Source organism: Ascaphus truei, chromosome 6 (assembly GCF_040206685.1).
Source record: "Ascaphus truei isolate aAscTru1 chromosome 6, aAscTru1.hap1, whole genome shotgun sequence".
NCBI lineage: Eukaryota > Metazoa > Chordata > Amphibia > Anura > Ascaphidae > Ascaphus > Ascaphus truei.
The window spans coordinates 116,730,089-116,752,457 of NC_134488.1; the positions used below are offsets into that span (position 1 = coordinate 116,730,089).

Below are 22,369 nucleotides of genomic sequence, written 5' to 3' on the forward strand. Positions count from 1 at the left end.
TGGTATTTAATGGCACTCAAGTGACCTAGCAACCTCCATGATTAACAAATGGTGGGAGCTGAGACCGGTGACGATGACCCTAAGGGAAAGAGGTATCAAATACAGCTGGGGTTTCCCCTTTAAACTCACTGTCCTGAGAGAGCGAATGACACACTCATTTCGTTCAAAGAGGGAGGCCAATAATTAATAATAATAATGATAACAAGGCAGGGCCTGGTCTGAGCCTGCAGTGGGGTTGAGATGAGGAGCCAAAGAGGCAGGTCCCCCCTGCCCCAGATCAACTACAGAGTAGTCCAAGGCACGTGGAATATGGTGCCCAGTTTGATCCCCTCATCGGATGTGATCTGGCCGGATTGAGGAGAGCCCTGTGACTTTTGCCTGGAAAAAAGCCAGCCTGTCCCATACGTATTATACATGGAGATGGAGAACTTTTTTTTTACAAATTTGGCTGTTTATCGACCCATATTGGTTCACTTAGATGCCGGAAAGTGACTGCTCTATTACTAGAAGACAGACGAAAGAGGTTTCCTGTCAATACTTGTGTTGTGTACACCACTCACACATGGCCGTGTGAGTGATATATGTTATATTTTATATTATATTCATCCATTTATTCCGCATACCCCATCCCTTCCCCCCTACCCCTTCCCCATTTTCCTTTGCATGCCATTGTGGTGTTTGCCAACCACTGTGTATGGTCTGCATTACCTACCATCTAACTGCACTAATTATTTTCTTCTTTTTTGCGCTATGCCAACTTTGTGACTTATTATTATAAAATATGTAGCAGAATTCTCCTATCACACATGGCACGCCTTTATAACTCCTCCTTGGAGGGAAAATAAATTCCCCCTCAAATGTCCAGGGCACTGACCATGGTCTTTTCCGAGGAAGGTAAAGATCCCGTGAGATGTGAAAGTTATAGGCCAAGCTCACTCCTCAACACAGGTTTAAAGATTTATAGTAACATTTTAGCTAATCGCCTTAACTCCATCCTGCCCACACTGATTCATATTGACAAAGCAGGGTTTATTAATGAAAGACAAGCTTCAGATAATACAAGACAAATAATCAACATTATTAACTATGCCAATGTAAATAAAATGAAAACTCTGCTTCTCTGTCTTGATGCGGAAAAAGCTTTGACTAGACTTAGTCGGCCATTCTTGAATAAAACTCTGGAGAAATTCAGGTTCACAGACCCATTCCTGATGGGCGTGTGAGTCCTATAAAAAAACCTGACTGCTTCCTTAAAACTCCCAAGAGATGATCCTGGCCCGACCAAAATCTCTAGTGGCACCCGACAGGGCTGTCCACTCTTACCCCTTCTTTTTGCCCTTACCATTGAACCATTGGCCTGCAGGATAAGACAGGATCCCGATATTCAAGGGATAAAAATTGGTCAGCAATTTAAAATCCTGAAAAAAAGAGATAGCAAATACGCTGGGTCTACCACAATACTCAGAGCGACCTCCTACTGTGACCTATTAATTTACAGAGGATGTTTGTGAAACCCCAAAAGCCTGGGAAGAATGCTGTAAGTGTAAGATTAGCTTCCTAACCAATAAGGTGAACCCTGTAGGGGTATTGCAGACAATATAATTCTGACTCTCGTGTAACCTTTGATTTTGCTCCCAAGTCTTCATAAAATGTTATCATATTTTGGGTTTCTCTCTGATCACAAACTGAACACAAGTAAACTGGAAGCTCGTAATATCTCTATCCCTCCAGATGAGATAAAGTTACTTCATCTTCATTTTAGATAAGGTTGTGCTTTCAATAACACAGAGATCCCTCCCTGTGTGTTTGTATTGATGTAGGAGTCATGGACTTGGGGACCTAAGGGCAAGGGGGCAATTCTGCTGGTCAACTGTGACAGAGACAACCAGAGCTCCAATGACATGGACAACGTGGATATGAGCATGCCTAATTTTGCAGGTACATTAACATCTACAGAGAAATCGTTTATACTGTGTCATTAATGTCTCGGACCTCTTTCTGTAGTCTCCAAAGAAGGTGTTTTACGCATGTGACGCTGTGTTCTGCCATAAGGCATCTTACCTCCCATACACTTAAGTACCGTAGGTGTTTTCTGGGATCTGATGGTATCTTATAAGTGTCTCATCATGTCTTAGAAGTGTCTGATGGTGATCTGAAGGTAGTAAAAATGAGCCTACTGTACATGTTTATATTTGAAATAAAAATATACGTTTAACTCCCTTTTGAACTGTGGATGAACGGATGATCTTTAGAAAGAGCTTTTTATCCCATGAGCCAGGATAGGAACCACAGCCAGACTAGTGCTACACTTCTCAAAGCTGTTGGGTTACAATTTAAATGCCTCTGAGCTGTGCAGAAGAACTTTGGATGATATCAAATTCTTGACCTGTATCTACTAGATCATGGTACCTTTGTTATTAGGGGATGAGCAAGGTTTGTAGAGTAATGTTATTAGGACAATGTATAGATAACTTTTACAGTGAGGATAACTTGACATACTGCCATAGTAATAGGTAGTACTATACCAATTCCAACGTATTGAAGGATGAAAGTAATCATGAGAGATTTTATCAAACAAGGGTCTTCATATTTCTGAATTTCCCAGAGCAGAAATTACTTCTCAGTTACTCCATTTGCCAGGACCAGTATAAAAGTCCAAGAATTTCAAAAAAGTACAAAAGTAGGTCATTTAAGTATTTAAGCTTCATTCAAGGTTCAGTCATAGTTCCTTGCTGTCTTGGACAAGTGTCTCGGTAGGTAGAACTCCGCTCATAGCATTCGTTTTAAAAGGCCACTATATCATCTAGTGCCACAGTAAATACATCTTGACCAGAAGAAACTGATGCATTGCCCTTTTTCTCCCTCACAGATATAAAGGACATGTCTCCTATGATTCTGACAGTGAGGGGTCCTGTTGAATTCTTTGGTGATCACAAAGTGGTTCTCCACGTTTCATCTTCCGACTCAAATAAACTAAGAGTTTACGGCAAGACAGGTAAATATTCCACTGGAAACGTCATGAGTCCTACATACTGCATCTCGCTAGATTGACAAAGGTTGAAAGATCACAGGAGTTAAACCTTTACTTTGGGGTATCATGGAATCTGCAAAGCTCCCATGGCAATCACTTGGAGACTTTGGGTGTGAACCCTTCGTCACTGGCTTTTTAATCTTTGACTGGGGTGTAGTGTAACACAAATAATTACACCCTTAGTGGCTTAATGCAGGGGTGCTCAGCTGTAGTCCAGAAGCCACGCCCCCCCCCCCCAACAGGTCAGGTTTTCAGGATATCCCTGCTTCAGCACAAGTGGCTCAATCAGAGGCTCTGATTGAATCACCTGTGCTGAAGCAGGGATATCATGAAAACCTGACCCGTTGGGAGGGGTTGGGGTGAGCTTGGGGACTGGAGTGAGCACTACTGGCTTAATGCTGTACAACAGCTCCCTATAGGTTTCCCAATGACATGAACGTTTATATCGGAAAAGCAGGGGCTATCCGGCTTTGTTGAAGATAAGGAATGCGTTTACAAGACTTAAGCCGTGACTACAAAAAAAACATGTTTTACTTCCTTCTCCTGTAATTCTTGATTTTTATGACTACAAAGCAATCGTATAGGTTGCAATATAAAATGTCCTAATGACTCAATTTCCTTGGCAAAACCCTCAGAGTATTCCTGTTTTGTAACTTTTATTCACCATACAGTTCCTCTGGGTAAGGTTCCCTTAATGCTTTACATATGCACCTGCAGAACTCATCCCTTTAGCTTGCTTAAAAAAGGGAAATAACTGCTCTCAGTGATAGGTGATAAATTAATATACCAATGCCCTAGAATAGGTGTGAATATATTTGTGATCAGTTAAAACAATAATAAAGTGATAATCTTAACCAATTGGTGTTGTATTGAAAACAGACCAAGGGAATTAAATAAAACCTGTTCCGTTCACGTGTGTAAAGGTGAGGTAACTGCAGCTGTTCAAATAGGATGGCTCCGCAACCAATACTAGAACAAAAAAACAAAAAGAGAGAACAGCGCAAGACCTCATAGTGTAGTATATAAAAATTGTATTAAATTCATTCAGCAGGTGAGTATTGCACGTACATTAAAATATATTTAAGAGGCATGACATGTTACCACAACAGCTAGTAGCGTGGAATCGCTCAGGACTCAGCTGGGCTGGGGATGGGATGGGTTCTTGTCTCTCCCCAGGGGTTCTTGGATTTTCTCTCCCCTTAGATCAGCATCGTCTCACTGGATGGAGGACTGTAATATCCTTACACAGGACCTGATGCACGCTGATGCTATGCGACTCCGTTGTTGAGTAGCACGCTGATGCCGTCACTCAGGATGTCCCGTCCAGGATAGAGAGCTGTAGCACTGGCAACGTGTGGTGTAGCTTGCTACACGTCAGTGCTCCACGACGGGCTGTCTGATGCACGCTGAGGACGTCACTCCAAGCGTCCCGTCTCATACGGGTTGGAGCAATAAAATGTCCATAGACTGACATAAAAGTTAAGTAAACGCAGATTCTTAGACTCAAAAGAGTACAGACTGGAAAACGTCCTATTCCAACGCGTTTCGTAAATTACTTCGTCAGGGAAGCGCGCATCAGACAGCCCGTCGTGGAGCACTGACGTGTAGCAGGCTACACCACACGTTGCCAGTGCTACAGCTTCCTTTCCTGGGCGGGACATCCTGAGTGACGGCATCAGCGTGCTACTAAACAACGGAGTCACATAGCATCAGCGTGCAGCTGGTGTCATATGAACACAAAAACACCCAATATGGAAAAGAAAAAAAGAAAAAAATGAAAAAAGAAAATAAAACAATAAAAAAATATAATAATAAATAATAAACATAACTGAGCAACAAACACAAAAATACATACATAGTCAAAAAAAATGATAATAATCAATAATAAAGGATATTTGAATATTTAAATATTTAAAGAAAATGTTTTAACTCCCAATCTAGATTCATGCCTCTGGGAGCCAGTCACCATTTTACAGAGACTTCTATACTGTCCTACCTACTAAGGAGTTAAATACACACACGGCTTATGAGTCTCACGTAGCTTTAATTAGAGCTCGATTCCCTTCTCAAGTTATTTATATATTTGAACTGTTCATCCTGCAGCTGAGCCCTGATATCTGGGACTAGTTCCCGTGTATTCGGTTAGTCTGTGTATGTTGCAATATCTTTTATTGGACCGATATGAAAATAACAAGAAGGGATTACAAATGAACATCTGAAAAGGTTTAAGCGTCCCCTATAACACATGTACTTTGCCGTGTGCCAACGGGTTCCTTTGGGAGATGTCCCAGGACTAGTGAAAAGGTTTTATTGAGAGCACAAAAAGATCGTCATTTTGGTCCTACTTTGGACCTTTCTCCAGGTGCAAGACAAAGCACAACCGTGTCATAAACAGTATATCAACTCCAAAAGATGCCTGGGGAGGGATTGGTGGCTGACTCAACTCCAGTCCTCAAGCACCCCCCCCCCCTTACAGGTCAGGGTTTCAGGATATCCCTGCTTCAGCACAGGAGGTAAGTCAATCAGTCCCTGCTTCAGCACAGGTGGCTCAATGACATTGAGCCACCTGTGCTGAAGCAGGGATATCCTGAAAACCTGATCTGTTGTGGGGGGCTTGAGGACTGGAGTTGAGCCCCCCGTGATCTACAGTACCGTTAGGGTTCCTAACGTTCTGTTACGTTCAGGACCGACTGAGCCAGCCTTTTAAAAACAAAAATGTATTCCAGCATAAAAATCAGCACTGGCAGAAGCCGTGTCTGTATGCGATCCAGAGGACAGCTATAGTTTCAGGTCCTCTGTGTAATCACTGAGATCTTCTGGTCACGTCTCTTCCAGATACCAAGTATAATCATGTCCTAGGAGGATGGAAACTGTCCTATGAAGTCCCGCAAGGTAACAAGGACGAGTCCCAATTCTATGTAGAGGGCCTGGAATTCCCTGATGTCGGCTTCCCCGGTCTCGTGTACATAAACCTTTCCTTGCTGAAGTCCTTCGAGCAGGTAAGCGGAGTGACGACCAGCCACTAGCAACCACCGTCCAAACAAAAAAAGGAAGGACGGTGTGCGGCACCTGTAAAATGGTGTCGAGAATTAGCTCTGCGCTGAAGTCGCCTAATAAGCGTGGTGAGAAGTGGAAGAGGCAAGTGGTTGCTGCCATGAATAGCTCATATGAGGAATAGTATACAGGTTTAGCAGTAGTAGATGACTCATAATGAGATAAAAATGTGCTTGGGCCCAAATACGCAAATGACTCTAGAGACATGAAGAGTAGAGATGCTCTGCTCCAAAACATGAAAGTACTAACAAAGCCATCTACATTTTGAGTTGGGGGCTGGGATTCTGCTCTGGGCTTCGTATAATCCCCAAGGTTTTCCCTTTAATTCCCTTTATATTTACTCCCTTCAGACATCGAATCCGATCTTTACAGAGAAGGTGGTTTTTAAAATTTCCCCATGGATAATGACTCCAAACACCTTGAAGCCGGTTGACGTCTACGTCTGCAGGTAAAGATGTGTCTTCCTTCTCTTCTCCTTTCTTACCCTGTTCGACTCTGAAATACCCACTGCCATTTAGGATTGCAGTCTTACTCCAGATGCCCCAACCAGTTTATTTGTTTCAAATTAGACTTGAGATTTACGTAGGTGTGGTATCCTTTTTAGCCTGGAGAATGTTCCAAGGAACCCCTAAGACAGCTTGGCTGGATATGTAACATGCTGGAAGGGTCTCACCTTCACCATGATCCTTTCAACTAGTTTCACCAAAGCTCATACAGTATTCCAGGCCACAGGGCTCTAAATTGCACAGCAACAGACACACAGCACATGGAGCTTCCACCGGGTCCTGTTCCCCAAAGATTACTATAAAGGACAGGTTTTGAAATGCTCGAAAATTTAAAAAATCCTACATGGCTGAAACTGCCCATCATGCCTCCTCAATGCAAGAAGTGAAGAGCTCGACTAGAGCAACACACCACAACATGAGACCCAGGCCATCAAACCATAGAGCTATTGTGGGTGTTAGGGACTAAATGACATTGCACACCTCTGTATCCCCCATAAAGTATCACACAACACAACATGTATATGAATAAACAGCAGCATGAATTAATTTTGTTTGTGGCAATTTCTGCTAAATTAACCAGCATGAAAAATATCATTTTTGTTGTTGTTGTTGTTGTTGCACAATAGTAATGACCATGGTGTTTGAGGTCTTTTAGCTCATCCGGTTTGATGAAGGTGTCATTGTGTTTGTTGCCGTTATTGGCTGAAGGACCATTACACATGTGGTAAAGTGCCTCATTTCAAGGGTGTTGGACATGTTACGTTTGAACTCTATCACTGCCTTCAACTCATTCTGAAACTATTTCCTATTGCATACTCTGGCAGCAACGGGGTTAGAAAAAAAAAGGTTTCGGCCATAGGAACATAAAGGGAAAGAACCTTTCAAATGGATAAATCTCTACATAAATAATAAAATATGTAGCTTTGTAAAAGAAATCCCATGATTGGTGGTCCCATGATGGCCCTTTGTTGAATTAGCGAGGCAGATTCTGTTATTTAAGCAGTTGAGTTCAAGGACCCAACCAAGGAAATCCATTTCTAACCCCTGATCTCTCCGACCCACGGGCAACATGCTGTCAATTTGATTCCCTGTGCTGGAGATGAGTTCAGCTCTATTCAAATGAAGGGAACTAATATCTTCTTCAGCACAGGGAAGTAGCTTCAATGATATGTTGAACAAGGACCTCAGAGATGCCTGCAGTGCAGTACGAAGCAATGTATAACGGTCCCACTAGCGTGGATTTCCATGTTTTTGATAAGTCAAGAAAGCTTTTTAAGCCGTGTCCAAAAGAAAGTGGTAGTATGAGGGTCGCTGGTTGTTTTTAAAAGGTGCCCCTTTTTGTTATTGCATAAATATTAACTTTTGAAAACTGATGTTACAGGAATTTGGTGACCTTGTTCAAAAGAAGTGTGCTGTACTGCAGCATTGTAACACCCCCCATACCAGCAGTAATGTACCATTATTTTTAATGCCATTTCAATCAATGTTATCAAATTGTATTACCTGACCATAGCTTGCATTAGGGTTACTATCTGCTCAAAGCACCTGAAAAAATATTGAAAAAGGAGGCTTGTGTCAGTGCAGTTTACCGTAAACCTTGACAAAGTGGAATCTTTACGAGAACGTGGTTGTGTGGATATGATGGATGCAAAGGACTTCTGGATACTCCTACGTTTCTCTCCTTTTTTTGCTCCTTATTGTGACCTCCAATGGAACTCCAAACAGGAAAATAGTGCAAATAGGATCATATCGCTTTAATGCTATAGAAAATATTGTCACAATGTGGCAATAAAACTGGTAGTACTTCTGCGTCACACGACTTTGGTCCTCGCGATACTTTGGCCTGGCTCGTCCTCCTTGATCAGGCGAAACGCGTAGAGTGCTACGAAAATGGGAGATGGAGGATAGAGCCAGGTCAAAGTATCCAGAGACGAGAGGACCAAAGTCCTGTAGCATTAACAAAATATTATACTATTCGTGCTTTATTTCTCTTTTGAGTTCCATTGGAGGTCCCAACAAGGAGCAAAGTGAGGAGGGGACAGAGGAATATCCAGGAGTCCATTTCATCCACCATATCCACACAACCACATTCTCAGAAAGATTTGTGAGTTTAATGCTTTGAAGTGGGAGAGTTTAGACTTCAAATTGGATTTCAGTATGTGCGGTTCTCTTTTTGCACCATATCTCTTTCTTTTTATACATTTGGATGACCCACGATTCTCTGGGTGAAAGTAGTATCACCAATTTAGGCAGCAGAGAAATCATTTGAGAGTTTTCACATGTTCACAGATTATATTAATTCATGTGTATTACATTGTGTGTGTTGTATTTGCGTACCATCGGTCACTCAACATATTAAGTGTATCTTATACTATATTAGTGAAAGCACTGTATGCCTGCCTGCCTGCCTGCCTGCCTGCCTGCCTGGATGTCCGGTGTCCCTAGGGGAAATCTCATTGGTCCCTTGGGCCGCCCCCGCACACCTCTCATTGGCCTGAGGCGGAGTGACGGGTCAAAGGACACACAGGGACACACACACAGGGACACACACACAGGGACACACACAGGGACACACACAGGGACACACACACACACACAGGGACACACACAGGGACACACACACACACACACAGTAGGGGGGGGTGTACATTAGCAGCATGCATAACCCGGGGGGTGGGGCTCACATACCCGCCGGTCCCGGAGCCTCCGCCTCTTCTTCCCCGAACATCAGCCTCCACACCCGCACGCACCTCCTCCTCTCCCCGTGTCTCCCGCGCTTTCAGCCCCCCCGGCGCCGCTACAGTCAGCGGGGGAGCGAGCGCCCGGGACACAGCGGGGGAGCGGCCACAACAAGCTGCCTCCCGCCTCAGATCCACGTGGGAGCTTCCGGACGGGTGAGTGAGCGGCCTTCACCTCCCCTCACCCCTCTTCACCCAACAATCACCCCCCTTCACCCACCCCTCAACCCCCTTCACCTCCCCTCACCCACCCCCCTTCACCTCCCTTCTCCTCCCCTCCACCCCCTCCCCCACCCCCCCGGCGCCGCTACAGTCAGCGGGGGAGCGAGCGCCCGGGACACAGCGGGGGAGCGGCCACAACAAGCTGCCTCCCGCCCCAGATCCACGTGGGAGCTGCCGGACAGCTGAGGGAGCTGCCGGACGGGTGAGGGAGCTGCCGGACGGGTGAGTGAGCGGACGGGTGAGTGAGCGGCCGGACGGGTGAGGGAGCGGCCTTCACCTCCCCTCACCCACCCCTCACCTCCCTCCACCTCCCCTCCACCCCCCCCCCCTTCACCTCCCCTCCACCCCCCCTTCACCTCCCCTCCACCCCCCCTTCACCTCCCCTCCACCCCCCCTTCACCTCTCCTCCACCCCTCCCCCTTCACCTCCCCTCCACCCCCCCCTTCACCTCCCCTCCACCCCCCCCTTCACCTCCCCTCCACCCCCCCCTTCACCTCCCCTCCACCCCCCCTTCACCTCCCCTCCACCCCCCCCTTCACCTCCCCTCCACCCCCCCCTTCACCTCCCCTCCACCCTCCCCCTTCACCTCCCCTCCACCTCCCCCCCTTCGCACCACCTCCCCCCCTTCCCACCACACCCCCCCCCCTTCCCACCACCTCCCCCCTTCCCACCACCTCCCCCCCATCCCCCCTCCCCCCCACCTCCCCCCCACCCCCCCTCCCCCTTCCCCCCACCTCCCACCCACCCCCCCATCCTCACACACATGTATACACACACACGTATACACACACACACACATACAATGTATACACACAAACATGTATTCACACCCACACTATCCCCAGCACCACCACATCAGCACACCACCACCACATCCCATGCCCCCCCATCAGTACCCACACATCGCCACCTTTGCACCTCCCCCATCGGCACACCCACATCCGCACCCCCACATCAGCACCAAACCCTCCCAAATCAGCACACCGATACAATCACCATCAGTACAGCCACAGCAGCACTACCACCGCACATGGGCCGCGTGGACCACTCCCCACCCAAATGCCACACCCACACCACAAACATCCCGGGCAACGCCGGGGCTCTCAGCTAGTTGTAGAATAAAAGAACAAAGTTCTTGCTATCAGTGCTTCCGGATCCTGAATAAAGAATAGCAATATGTGGCTGCTTTGAAATAATTCACTTGCTTGTAGTGTACAGGCATACCCCGCTTTAAGGACACTCACTTTAAGTACACTCGCGAGTAAGGACATATCGCCCAATAGGCAAACGGCAGCTCACGCATGCGCCTGTCAGCACGTCTTGAACAGCAATACCAGCTCCCTACCTGTACCGAAGCTATGTGCAAGCAAAGAGACTATAGAGCCTGTTACAAATGCGTTATTTACATCAGTTATGCACGTATATGACGATTGCAGTACAGTACATGCATCGATAAATGGAAAAACGGTAGTGCTTCACTTTAAGTACATTTTCGCTTGACATACATGCTCCGGTCCCATTGCGTACGTTAATGCGGGGTATGTATATATATAATATATATATATATATATATATATATATATATATATATATATATATATATATATATATATATAAAAGCTCAAAATATATGGGTGGTATCAATATAAAGTCCTCCGGTAGATAATGGAGTCAATGACTGTGAATAAGCAGTCTTGGCTTGTTCTCTACCTATGTGGACAATTCACCCTAGAGCCTAATGTACGGATATATGCAGTTGTCTGTAAAGTCCGTTTAAAATGACTTTGAAGTTAATAACGGTCTGATGAAAAAGCACCAAAGCGCGCAAAACGCGCCAGAGTGATCCACCCTGCTCACGCCATGCTGTCACCTTATCAACAAAGCTGTTTTTAATGTAGCTTTTGTATTGTAGCCCCTTCATTTTTGCATGCTGTTGCTCCGCTTTTTTCACCCTTTGGATCTCCTGTATTTAGTGTATTGGGTTGCGCAGTTCATCATTTTGTCTACCTTACCTTTGGCTGGCTGAGTTTGGGGTATGTGCAGCCAGACAACAATCTACATTAGATGACCACAACCCTTATATGGGCCGTGTATCCGCACCTTTTATTATTACCACATAGTTATCCCACGTCCATTCTTTACTCTCTGCTTGCAATGTGCCAAACTTGTTTTCAAGTCTCACACGTTTGATGGAAGTTTCTTAGTCATCTTGGAGTTGGCGGTTGTTGTTGACATACAAAACGTGACCAAAATGACAGCGAGGGCTCCTGAAATTGATATATGATTTTATTACTGCAGCCAAGTAACTCTGCCGTAACTCTACTTAATGCTTGTTATTAACCCCTCCCTAAATCATTGACGTGATAAGCACAAACAGGTCTAGTCCCTTGTTGCTGCTAATAAGAGACAAAACTGAGAGTCGCACACAGAAACCTTGTTATTATTTTCTCTAACACAGTAAAGAAGACCCCCACCTGTTTGGACAGTAAATAGTTACAAACTCTACTGCGTTAAGTAGATAACTCTTCCACCATTCTACAGTCACTATCTATAGGTTGCCACCTTTTCATATTATTTACTAATTGAGAGTTGCCAAATGCTTTAATGTTCAATGACACAGCTGAGCTGATAGAGGTCAGGGCAGATGTCTTTCCTCGAGTGCAATAACCAGTTGGTTTGATGTCCATGTGTGCCTCATGGGGGTTTTCTTTATGTATTTCAGTGTGCCAGATAACATTGACTTCTTGAAACAGCTGACGGCTCCGGTGCAAAAGGCTAGGTGTAAAATGATCATCTGCTCAGAGGTGGACAACATGGGGGACCGCTGGATTCAGGTGAAAACAACTATAGTTATATTATCATTCTTTATTCTTATGTACAATCCGATGTGCACCACAACATTCAACATTGTTTAAACGATGAAAAGACCAGGGTAAGTGGTGCAGATTGCAAAGAGGAAACCATGGGAGAAGGGGACTCACTGTCCCTAGGAGCTTACAGTCTAAGCCAGGGGTGGGCAACTCCAGTCCTCAAGGGCCACCAACAGGTGAGGATTTCAGGATATCCCTGCTTCAGCACAGGTGACTCAGTCATTATGACTGAACCACAAATTGAGCCACCTGTGCCGAAGCAAGGATGTCCTGAAAACCTGACCTGCTGGTGGCACTTGAAGACTAGAGTTGGCCACCCCTGATATAGAGTATACTGAGCCGAACATTCCCTTTTTTATATTCACATGATGAAGGGGCTTTGCCCCCGAAATCTTGTGCGATATCCGCACATATGATCTAATAAAGGAAAAGCTTCTACGCTAGTTACTTGCACCACAATTCCTATGTGCGGTTGCTGTTCGTGGGTACAGTTGGTTCTGTAGGCATGAGAGTGTCGCCAGGACACCTGTAGGGACCAAGACGAAGAAGTGGTCGTGAAAAAACCAGGATGATGTCAAGTGGACCAGTAAACTTCACTGAAAAGACAGTAACACCTTCTCCTCCTGTCACTGATATTCCTATTATTTACCACTCTTCTCTCCAGTGACAATATGTACATGTAACGTTCTTCTACCCTGCAGGATGAGATGGAGTTTGGATACACAGAGGCTCCACATAAGAGCTTCCCAGTGGTGTTTGACTCCCCAAGGAATAGAGGGCTGCAATATTTCCCCTTCAAAAAGATTCTGGTACGTTATCTAGTTGATACTATGCTGGAACTCCACAAATCTGCTGGAGGCTTTGGGCAGTGAATGATGTGCGGCTGTGTGGTGTAAGCTTCTCCCAACTTACTGTTGTCCTCATTATCACTAAGGCTGAGTCCCCGGTGGCTGCGAATGTTCACTGACGGCGTGCGTGTCGCACCCAAAGTACAGGCCTCTTTGGGGCATGCCCCAGTAGGCGCGTGTGTGCGATCGCACACAAAGCGCGATGGCGCGACCGCTGGAAGGGAAGACAAGAACTTTGTCTTCCCGTGCGGCGACGCGGTCACATGGTTGACTGGCAACCAATGGTGGTGCAGATAGTGTAGACCAATGGGAGTGCAGAGTGTAGACAAATGGGAGTGAAGTATTGGCTGTCATGGCTGCCCCCCCCTATCATGGCCACACCCCACACGTGTCCCATCGCTACCCCTAGACCGCAGATCGCGACTTTTACTGGTGCATGCGGCGCTAGGCGCGCCGTCACGCTCGCAGCTGCGGCCACTGGGGACTCAGCCTTTGGGGCGTTACCACCGCCCCTTTAAATGTTATGCAATAAGGTACTCTGGTGTCTGATCCAGGCTGCCGGGTGAAATCGCTGTTAGGCAGAAAAAAAAACATAACCTGTAGCTTTGTGAGAATGTATCTAGCAATATTTCTGCTTAACAAGCTTACAGGCTTTCTGAGATTCTCACTAATTTGGAGTCAGTCTCACTGATTTTGTTAGCGTAAGTGGTCTCATAGAGCTGAATTTGTAGGGAATGTCCCATCTGCCAGCCACAACTGGTCCCAATGTAGGACAGGGTTTTTTTTTGGTTAAGGAACCCTATAATTATATTGTCAAATTCTGAGGAACTCCAACCCTCTCTAATAGCGCGTCTGGGATCAGATGCATTGTAAGGAACCCCAACCCTCTCTAATAGCGCGTCTGAGATCAGATGCATAGTCAATTCTTATATATTTGGTACAATTTACAAATGACCTGAAAATTACAGCGAACGCTTTATGGATGCCCGGGGAACCCAAGGGTTCATAGGAACCCCTGTTGAAAATCACTGATGTAGGGATGCAGGTGGGATATGCACAGGGTGAATAGCAAGAAGGGAGACACTGATATAGGAAGACAACTTTCTGCAAAAAAAGGTTACAAAGCAGGGCCCCTATGTAAGCAAAACAGTTAACAATCACATGTAGAAACTTGCCTCCTTGGCTGAGAAATGTTAATGAAAACTCTCTTTCATCATTGTATTTCTATTTCTCCCAGGGACCAGATTTTGGCTACGTGAAAAGGGAGCCCGACAGCCAACTAGAGATAAACAGCCTGGACTCGTTTGGGAATCTAGAAGTTAGTCCACCAGTGACAGTGAATGGGAAGGATTATCCCCTGGGAAGGATTCTGATTGGGAGTAGGTTACCCATGTAAGTGTTTGGACGTTTTGGCCCAGTCTGTCCGTGTTACTCACTCGTGTCAACGTCATTTGTTCTGCATCTTTCTGTACACTAAATGTGCAGTGTCACCAAAGTGGCCCTATAGCGGTTATAGGTTAAATTAGTTAAATCCAGGTGACTGATTGCTTAAGCGTCTGTACAAGCACAAATAGACACTCACCTTGAAATACACTTATTTCATTTCATACTGAATTGTTTTTTTCTCAGATTAACCTGCTCCCAATTATGTGATGTCAGAAACTAGAAGTCTGAACTATAAAAACAGGACATTATAAACACATGGATTTCAGAAGTGTTTTTTGCCTGATAGATGCATACCTGTAAAGTTTATGCTATGTTTGGAATTGGAAGGCGTGAGCTTGAGCTATATTCTAAATATAATTAATTACTTAAAAGTACATGTGTGGTTGAGCCCATGTATTAAAAAAAAAACTAACCGAAAGGAATGAGCCACACCCAAAACAGTGTTTCGTGTGCACGGAGGTAAGAAAAACAATGTCTCTCAGTCACGGTGTTCCTTTTCCCTTCATTTTTAGGGAAACAGGTCACCGGATGCATAAGGTAGTAAGGGACTTCCTTGAAGCTCAGGAAGTACAGGCACCGCTGGAGCTGTACTCCGATTGGCTGACAGTGGGCCATGTGGATGAATTTTTGAGTTTTGTACCAGCCCCAAACAGAAAGGTACTACAAGAACAATACCCACTGGAGAAGTGGAAAATACGATGCTTTTTGGGGTAACAGTGGACAGTAAGGTTTTGTGGGGCATTGGTAGTACAGTGATCATGAAGCAGGTGCGTTGTTGTGAGGCAGTCAAGCAGCAATGATCTGTGGGCCTCAGAGTAGATGCAACACTAGGATGGAACACACTTATAATACTGTGGTTAAATTTTGAGTGTCTCTTGTAGCAATGTTCAGAAGTTCCAAGGCAGTAGTTGGAAGGGTAAAACTCAGCAGGCATCTCAGTCCATTCAGTGGTTCCCAACTGCAGTTCTCAGGGACCCCTAGCAGGCCCTGTTTTAAGGATACCCCTGCTTGAGCATATGGGGTTCAGTGAAACTGATTAAGCCACTTGTGCTTATACGAGAACGTCCTGGAACCTTGCAGCGTTAGAGGTCCTCGAGGACCAGAGACGGGAACTCCCAAAGCAATACAAATATATTCTAATGCAGAGGGTAAAGAGCAATGGTCATGGAGGGGTTAAACATCAATGCTCTGCAGATAGTACAGTGGTTAAAGTGTAAAACTCGCAGCATACTCTGAGTGGCCACTAGTTCTGCACCTCTGTATTAGTGAGTGACGATGTGTGTGAATATCTCGCAGTTCACTTGGCAAAACAGTGTTTGTTATTTTTTCAGGAAAAGTGCATACACCCGAATGTTCTACACATCTTTAGTGATGATGCAGACCAGCTCGCCACAGTAGCAATGATATCATCATCTTTCTTTGGTAGACAGCAGCACATGTTCCCCAGTCTCTCATACACAGAAAAACATGTACATGAATCACCCGGCTCCGCTCTCTTTTTCAGGGATTCCGTCTGCTCCTGGCCAGTCCCAGCGCTTGCTTACAGCTGTTCAGAGAGTTGCAGCGTAAGGGACACGGTGATGCGGTCATGTTTAATGGTATGTAGGGTCACTTTTGCCATGCCTGCCCTTTTATTTACCCTAGAATGTATCAGTCACCTAGTATCCGGTTTTGATTTGGTTTCAGAGACATGGGCCTGCCAGGAGTACCCCTGAAGAGTGAAGCGGAATTAGTGCAAGTTTCGTCATTCATAGATTTACAGAAATCAGTGGAATATAATTCAATGAAGCACTAAAATAAAATTTAAAAAATTGTACAGAATAGTGTGTCCAGGTTTTTACGCCTGTCCCTGGTCTCCCATACTATATTGGATATGTATGTACTGTATGTACATCTTTATTTATATAGCGCCCAGTGTGATCAGCCCTTTACAAAGCCAATACAGTACAGGGAATTATAATGCAGTTAGCGCAACAAAGTCAGACAATAGGGAAGGAAATCCCTGCCCCAGAGAGCTTACAATCTAAGTGGGATGTTGGGAGAGTTACAGAGACAGCAGGTGAGGGAATAAGTGCTGTGGATGGCAGTGCTCGGCCACAATGGTTGGTAGGAGTGGGTGTGGGACAGTAGCTATGAGTCCAGGCTATAGGGATAGACATAGTGTCTAGAATACTTAAGTTTTACTAATTGAGGTTCATAGATACCGCTATGCACATGTCAGGTAGGATTGGGACTCGTGTTTTCCGTACCCCACAGTACAAAATATATATCTATCTATGCCTGTCATTGAAAGTATGAAGCACTTTTGTGCTGGAAGGTTGTGCAATGCATAGCTGTCTAAAGGGTGTGAAAGAATTGATCCGTACCCTTGTGTAACAGCAGCCGGAAGTTCTTAAATTAATGTCGAAATGTTGCCTTCTCATTTTTTCCAGGGTTAGACGCAGAGCAACGAACTATAGATCAAATCCTGGCAGACACTATGTTGGAGCAGGCCTCTATAAGCACTCAGGTAATTAGGGGATCATACAAATCTAAGAGTGGATCTGATGGTAATCTAACCCTCAGAGAAAATAGAAGTGGTCAAAAAGATACGAGATCTAACATGTCTTATTCAGGAAGACAAGGTGAAAAAAAAGCACTGTATGAAAGAGTCGTGTTCCATCTGCGTTCAGTGATTATCTGGTGTGGTTCATGCCCATGCAACTGTAACCCTTATGGCAAACCTGCCCTTACGCAGGGATTACTGCCAGGAGGAGGGCAGACCTATAGCCTAAACCACACAGGGCTACACAACATTCATTTTATGTTATCTCTCTTCTCATAGGAATCCATTGACTTTAACAGAAAACTTATGAAGAAGGAGCTTGGGCTAACGGAGGCAGATATCATTGACATCCCCATACTCTATATACAGAGACCATCAATCAACAAAGCAGACGCCCTCTTTCCCAACATGGTGAGAAGAACATTGAAGGGAGAGGGGAAGTCTAACAGAGGAAGGGTCACATTTCTAGCACTGATACTTTCTTGTCTAGCTCTTGTAACAGGTTTTCCCCCCACCCGGAGGGGAACTCATTGCTACCCAGTGTTCTTGTGCTGCTCACCTGCTAGGCTTACAGGATACTGAGTGTCCACCGGTGTTAGTTGGGGACGAATAGGACAGGCTTTAGGGATCTTCCCAGCTCTTCACGCGCCTCCATTCCCAAAGGGCCTATAGGGATAGGTGAAGTCCCCTGTGGAAAACACTCACTCTCCCCGAAGAAACTGCAGCCTCTGGCAGGAGTATAAACAGTGACTTGTCTTTATTCTTCATAGTACACAGCAGTATACCAACACGTACACTCTTGTCCCTGGAAATCAACCCCCAGGGCTTGAGGCCCCAAAGGTCTATCCTTAGCCCACATGCTCCCTGGTGGAGTGTGGGGTAGTTGTCGCACTCCCCTGAGGGAGGGGCAGGAAGGTGACCAGAGCCCTGGCTCCACACTTCCAACAGTTAGTCAATTTAGCTCTGCAGGCCCTTTTGTACCCAAGGGGGAGGGTCCTAGGTCTGAGCCCCAGAAAGGGCAGTACAAAGGCCTTAGCCCTCCCCCCCCCCCTTGTCACTCAAGGGAGTTGTTTACTGCAGTGGAACCCAGATTAACCCTAACACTGCCTGCACTGGTACCAGGGCTTATGAGTTAGGCAGGGCAGATTAGTAGCCAAGGGGATACATGGCTACACTCTGACTTTGGATACGACTCAATATCTTGCAAGAATAGTCTCTATATCTGCCATCATCCTCCTCTCTAAACGTAGATGTTATTTGATAGAGACAAAACTAGGGGAAAATATAGAATAGAAAAGTTGAGGCACTCAAGAAAAAATATACATACAACCTATCTTAGAAAAAGTATCAAAATGTATTAAAAACAGAAAAAAAACACTAAGAGACAAATAGCACATGGGAAGTGTATGGGGAAAAAGCTCCACAGAAAACAACATACAAACTTACCCAGAAAACAGAACAAGGCCACAGCAGTAAAGCAGTCTAGAAGAGCATGACACCAGTGAGGACTGACACCACGGGGGGGCGCCAACGACCCTTCACTTGGTCCTCTGATGTGAGATGTTATTTGATGTCATTTCCGCATCACTTTTATTCTGCCCAGACTGGGAGGTGGCATTGGAAGCACCTTATAATGAGCAGGTCAAAGATACCGTGCACACATTGTAGCTCCGTAGTGTAGGCCTAAAATAACATTTTACAAGGGCAGTAATGGAATGTGCGAAACAAAACAAAAAATGAAAAATGTTACATGCATGCAACACTGAAAGGACATTATTAATGCTTACAAATATTCCATTTTAATATTGAACTATATCAAAATCTCATTGGAAAAAAAAATGAAAATTAGATGGCTGAACATTACAATTCAAGAACATAGTAAAATATCACGTGGTATCGTCCCCGAGTCCAAATTGGCTACCCATAATTTACAATGAAACAAATACAACAAGACATCCGGGTTGTATAGATTAGGACAATACTATGCTTGCATAAATCGGCATCCCGATAAATATTGGTTTTGCATACAGAGATTGCCAGCAAGATGAACCGACATGTAATTATAATTACCAAACAGATATCACTCCCAAATTGTCACCAAAAAATGCCTATAAGGAGGGCCGGCCTCAGCAAACCAATAGTTAATACCTGGTGATAATGTTGGTTCAAAAAGTCACCGCCATTCCATTCCTGTTCAGCAAGAATCTTATACTGTACTTAGTTTCTTTTAAATGCAGACAGGGCCATCTGTAGTGACACTCTCATATAGGCAGGACAGCATGCTGCCTACTCCTGTAGTCCCAGGTGCGAAACGCGCATCTAACTCTGAAAAGCACAAGTGTCCAGCATACAATCCCTTTCTTAAGGTATCATTAGGGGCTGGTAAATGACTGAGGATAGAATATTGCAGCTGATCATGCCACTCCGCACTTGACATCCCATATATAATTAAACATCTCCTTTACATATTTTCTTTTCCTTTAAAAGGTGAACATGCTGGTCCTGGGGAATCTCCTGGGAATCCCGAAGCCATTTGGACCAGTTATAAATGGAAAATGTTGCTTGGAGGAGAATGTCCGGTCTTTGCTAGAGCCACTGGGCCTGAGCTGCACCTTCATTGATGACTTTGTGCCGTACCACCTGAATTTGGGAGACGTGCACTGCGGCACCAATGTTGTGAGAAGGCCCTTCACTACGAAATGGTGGGAAACAATCCCCTAGGTGGCTCTTCAATCAGCTTCTCTAAAGGGTCCAAGAGTGTCCTGCAGAACATCATCTGCTGCTGCTTCTTCTTCATGGTCCAATGTGGATGCTCCAACTTCCCTGCTTGGACAACCCCAACGTAATGCAAGCTGTTGGCACTGAAATTCACTTCAAAAGATTCCGAAAACACATGAGCAAATGATGTTTGTAAAACGTTCTTACAATTCCTGTTTCATTGAAGTATAATGAACAGTATCATTTGTACGTCTTGTTATAAACAACTAAACTTACCTACAAATATTCTTCTCGACCTGCTAATTGTATTTTTTATTTCATCCCATTTATAAATGTGTTGAACAGCACGGCTGCTTCATAAAACACACAGCAGCCCGACCCAGCAGTGATCGATGAACAAGAATACGACTACCGCAAGCAAATCATACTTTAAGTACTCTTTCCTTAAGTTATTTTTTTTTTACTTTTTTTTATTTAAAGGCATATTGATGTTATATTTTTACAAATCAAGTAGAACTCGCGAGGTCTTGTTGTCACGATGTTGTACACGGTACAAGAAGTTTCAGATATCATAAACATCAATGTCCGGGCTCAAAACATTTAATTCTCCATAGATGACCGGAAGATACAATGTTGGGTGCTACTATAGCGGGAGGTCGACCGGGAAATGTACACTATAGCAACAGGTCTACCGGGAAATGTCCACTATAGCGACAGGTCTACCGGGAAATGTCCACTATAGCGACAGGTCTACCGGGAAACTTACACTACTTACTATAATTTCAGGTATTTTGTATCATTATTGTTTTACGATATTAAAACAAAATTGTGAGCTAAATAATTTATTTATTGAACCATATAAAGATGACATTTTCTAAAACCATTACCATACTTTATTTGAATCATATGTGGTTACAATATACACTTAAAATTGAATCATATGTTAAGATATACACTTCGTATATCCTTTAAAAATGTTACAAGTAAATCAGTATCTTTTCTTAGACCTTTCCATCAAAAATGATGAATACGAGACTAAAAATGTTCACTGCCGATGCCTCATTTTCTTAAGAATGCGTGTTTTAGCGTCCAACGATGAGCGCTCGAGTATTTGCTCCAGTATCAGGATCCACGTAATAGTTCTGGTGATCAACCGTACAATGACAGTAGCCAATGGTATTTAGATTGCAATAGGCCGGGCATTCATCAGCATGAAAAACCGAACCAGACTCGCATTCCTGTTCAATGATGGGGATCAAAGTATTTCTGTCGTGCTGTCGCACTCAAACCGCTAACACTCCAGTTCAAGCAGAGCGCCATTTAGTGTAGCCCACACCCATTATTTGGTAAAGATATCCAGGTAGATCTCACGCCATAGTAGTACCCAATGTTGTCATATTATCCCGCAGCATAATTACTTCTAATACTGGGAGATCTACTGTATCACTGCTAGAGATGCAAAATTAATATTCAGCAAATCCCAATCCACCAATGGCAGCATTACCAGCAGCAGTAGCTCCCTCTGGTGGTCAATGAAAAGAACATCTGCTTTCTGCAACATAAGCTTGAAAATCTTACTACAGTGCAATAAACTTTTTTTTTTTGCTTTTGGAGAATTCCTTACTAGATTTGTCTTTGTTTTACTACTTGGGTTACACTTCGGTTGTGTTACCAACTGGATAGTTTGTATGAATATCAGCGTGTATTTGAATGCTTTAAGTCAGTGCTTCCCCACGCCAGAAAACCCAACAGGTCAGGTTTTAAAGGATTGATTGGCTCAATCATGGTGACAACCTCCTGTGCTTAAGCAGGCATATCCTTAAAACCTGATCTGTTGGATGTTCTTAGGGACTGGAGTTGGGAACCAAGTCAAGGTGATGAAATACATTTGTTTCATCAGGTAACATCACAATGTTAGGTTTAGAAGCAGCATGTGTCAAGGTATGTAGAGTAACTTTTGCAATGCTTGCCCTTTTAACTACCCTAAAACGCATCTCAGTTGGTATCTGACTTTGACAAGTATCTATGCACCAGAACCAGCAAGACTTAAGGATTCTAGACTAGTATTTACCATATAAAAAAAAGTTAAATGAATTATATTGTATATATTATAGTGTAGCAGACCCGTGCCTGAAACTCGATTGATGCAGCAGCCAGGCTTTGTAGGGTCATTAAAAAGGCATGGCAGAGGCGCATGCGCGGCAGGTTGGAGATGGAAGTGTAACCGCACAGCTCCTCCAACCGCCGGCAGAGATTAGCAAATAATCAATAAAAAACCAAACCGAGATATTTAAAAACTATCTCCAGCATCACCTTATATACCCCAGATAACATTCTTTAACTAGAGGAGGGATGGCAGCGACCAGACAAAAGGCACGGCGAAAGTCTGAT

The 22,369-nt window shown here is 44.5% G+C and overlaps 1 protein-coding gene across 1 annotated transcript in view; it reads left to right on the forward strand.

Annotated features, from left to right (window-relative positions):
* LOC142497737 (protein-arginine deiminase type-1-like) overlaps nt 1–20,263 on the forward strand; it is a 48,136-nt gene extending 27,873 nt beyond the window's left edge. Inside the window, exons 5-16 of the mRNA XM_075605979.1 lie at nt 1,821–1,938; nt 2,870–2,995; nt 5,867–6,030; nt 6,436–6,533; nt 12,274–12,385; nt 13,123–13,230; nt 14,507–14,661; nt 15,228–15,372; nt 16,220–16,313; nt 17,148–17,224; nt 17,540–17,671; nt 19,748–20,263. Coding sequence (XP_075462094.1) covers nt 1,821–1,938; nt 2,870–2,995; nt 5,867–6,030; nt 6,436–6,533; nt 12,274–12,385; nt 13,123–13,230; nt 14,507–14,661; nt 15,228–15,372; nt 16,220–16,313; nt 17,148–17,224; nt 17,540–17,671; nt 19,748–19,981 — 1,563 coding nt within the window. The 3' untranslated portion in view covers nt 19,982–20,263. The remainder of the gene's footprint in view (nt 1–1,820; nt 1,939–2,869; nt 2,996–5,866; nt 6,031–6,435; nt 6,534–12,273; nt 12,386–13,122; nt 13,231–14,506; nt 14,662–15,227; nt 15,373–16,219; nt 16,314–17,147; nt 17,225–17,539; nt 17,672–19,747) is intronic.
* The last annotated feature ends 2,106 nt before the right edge of the window (nt 20,264–22,369 follow it).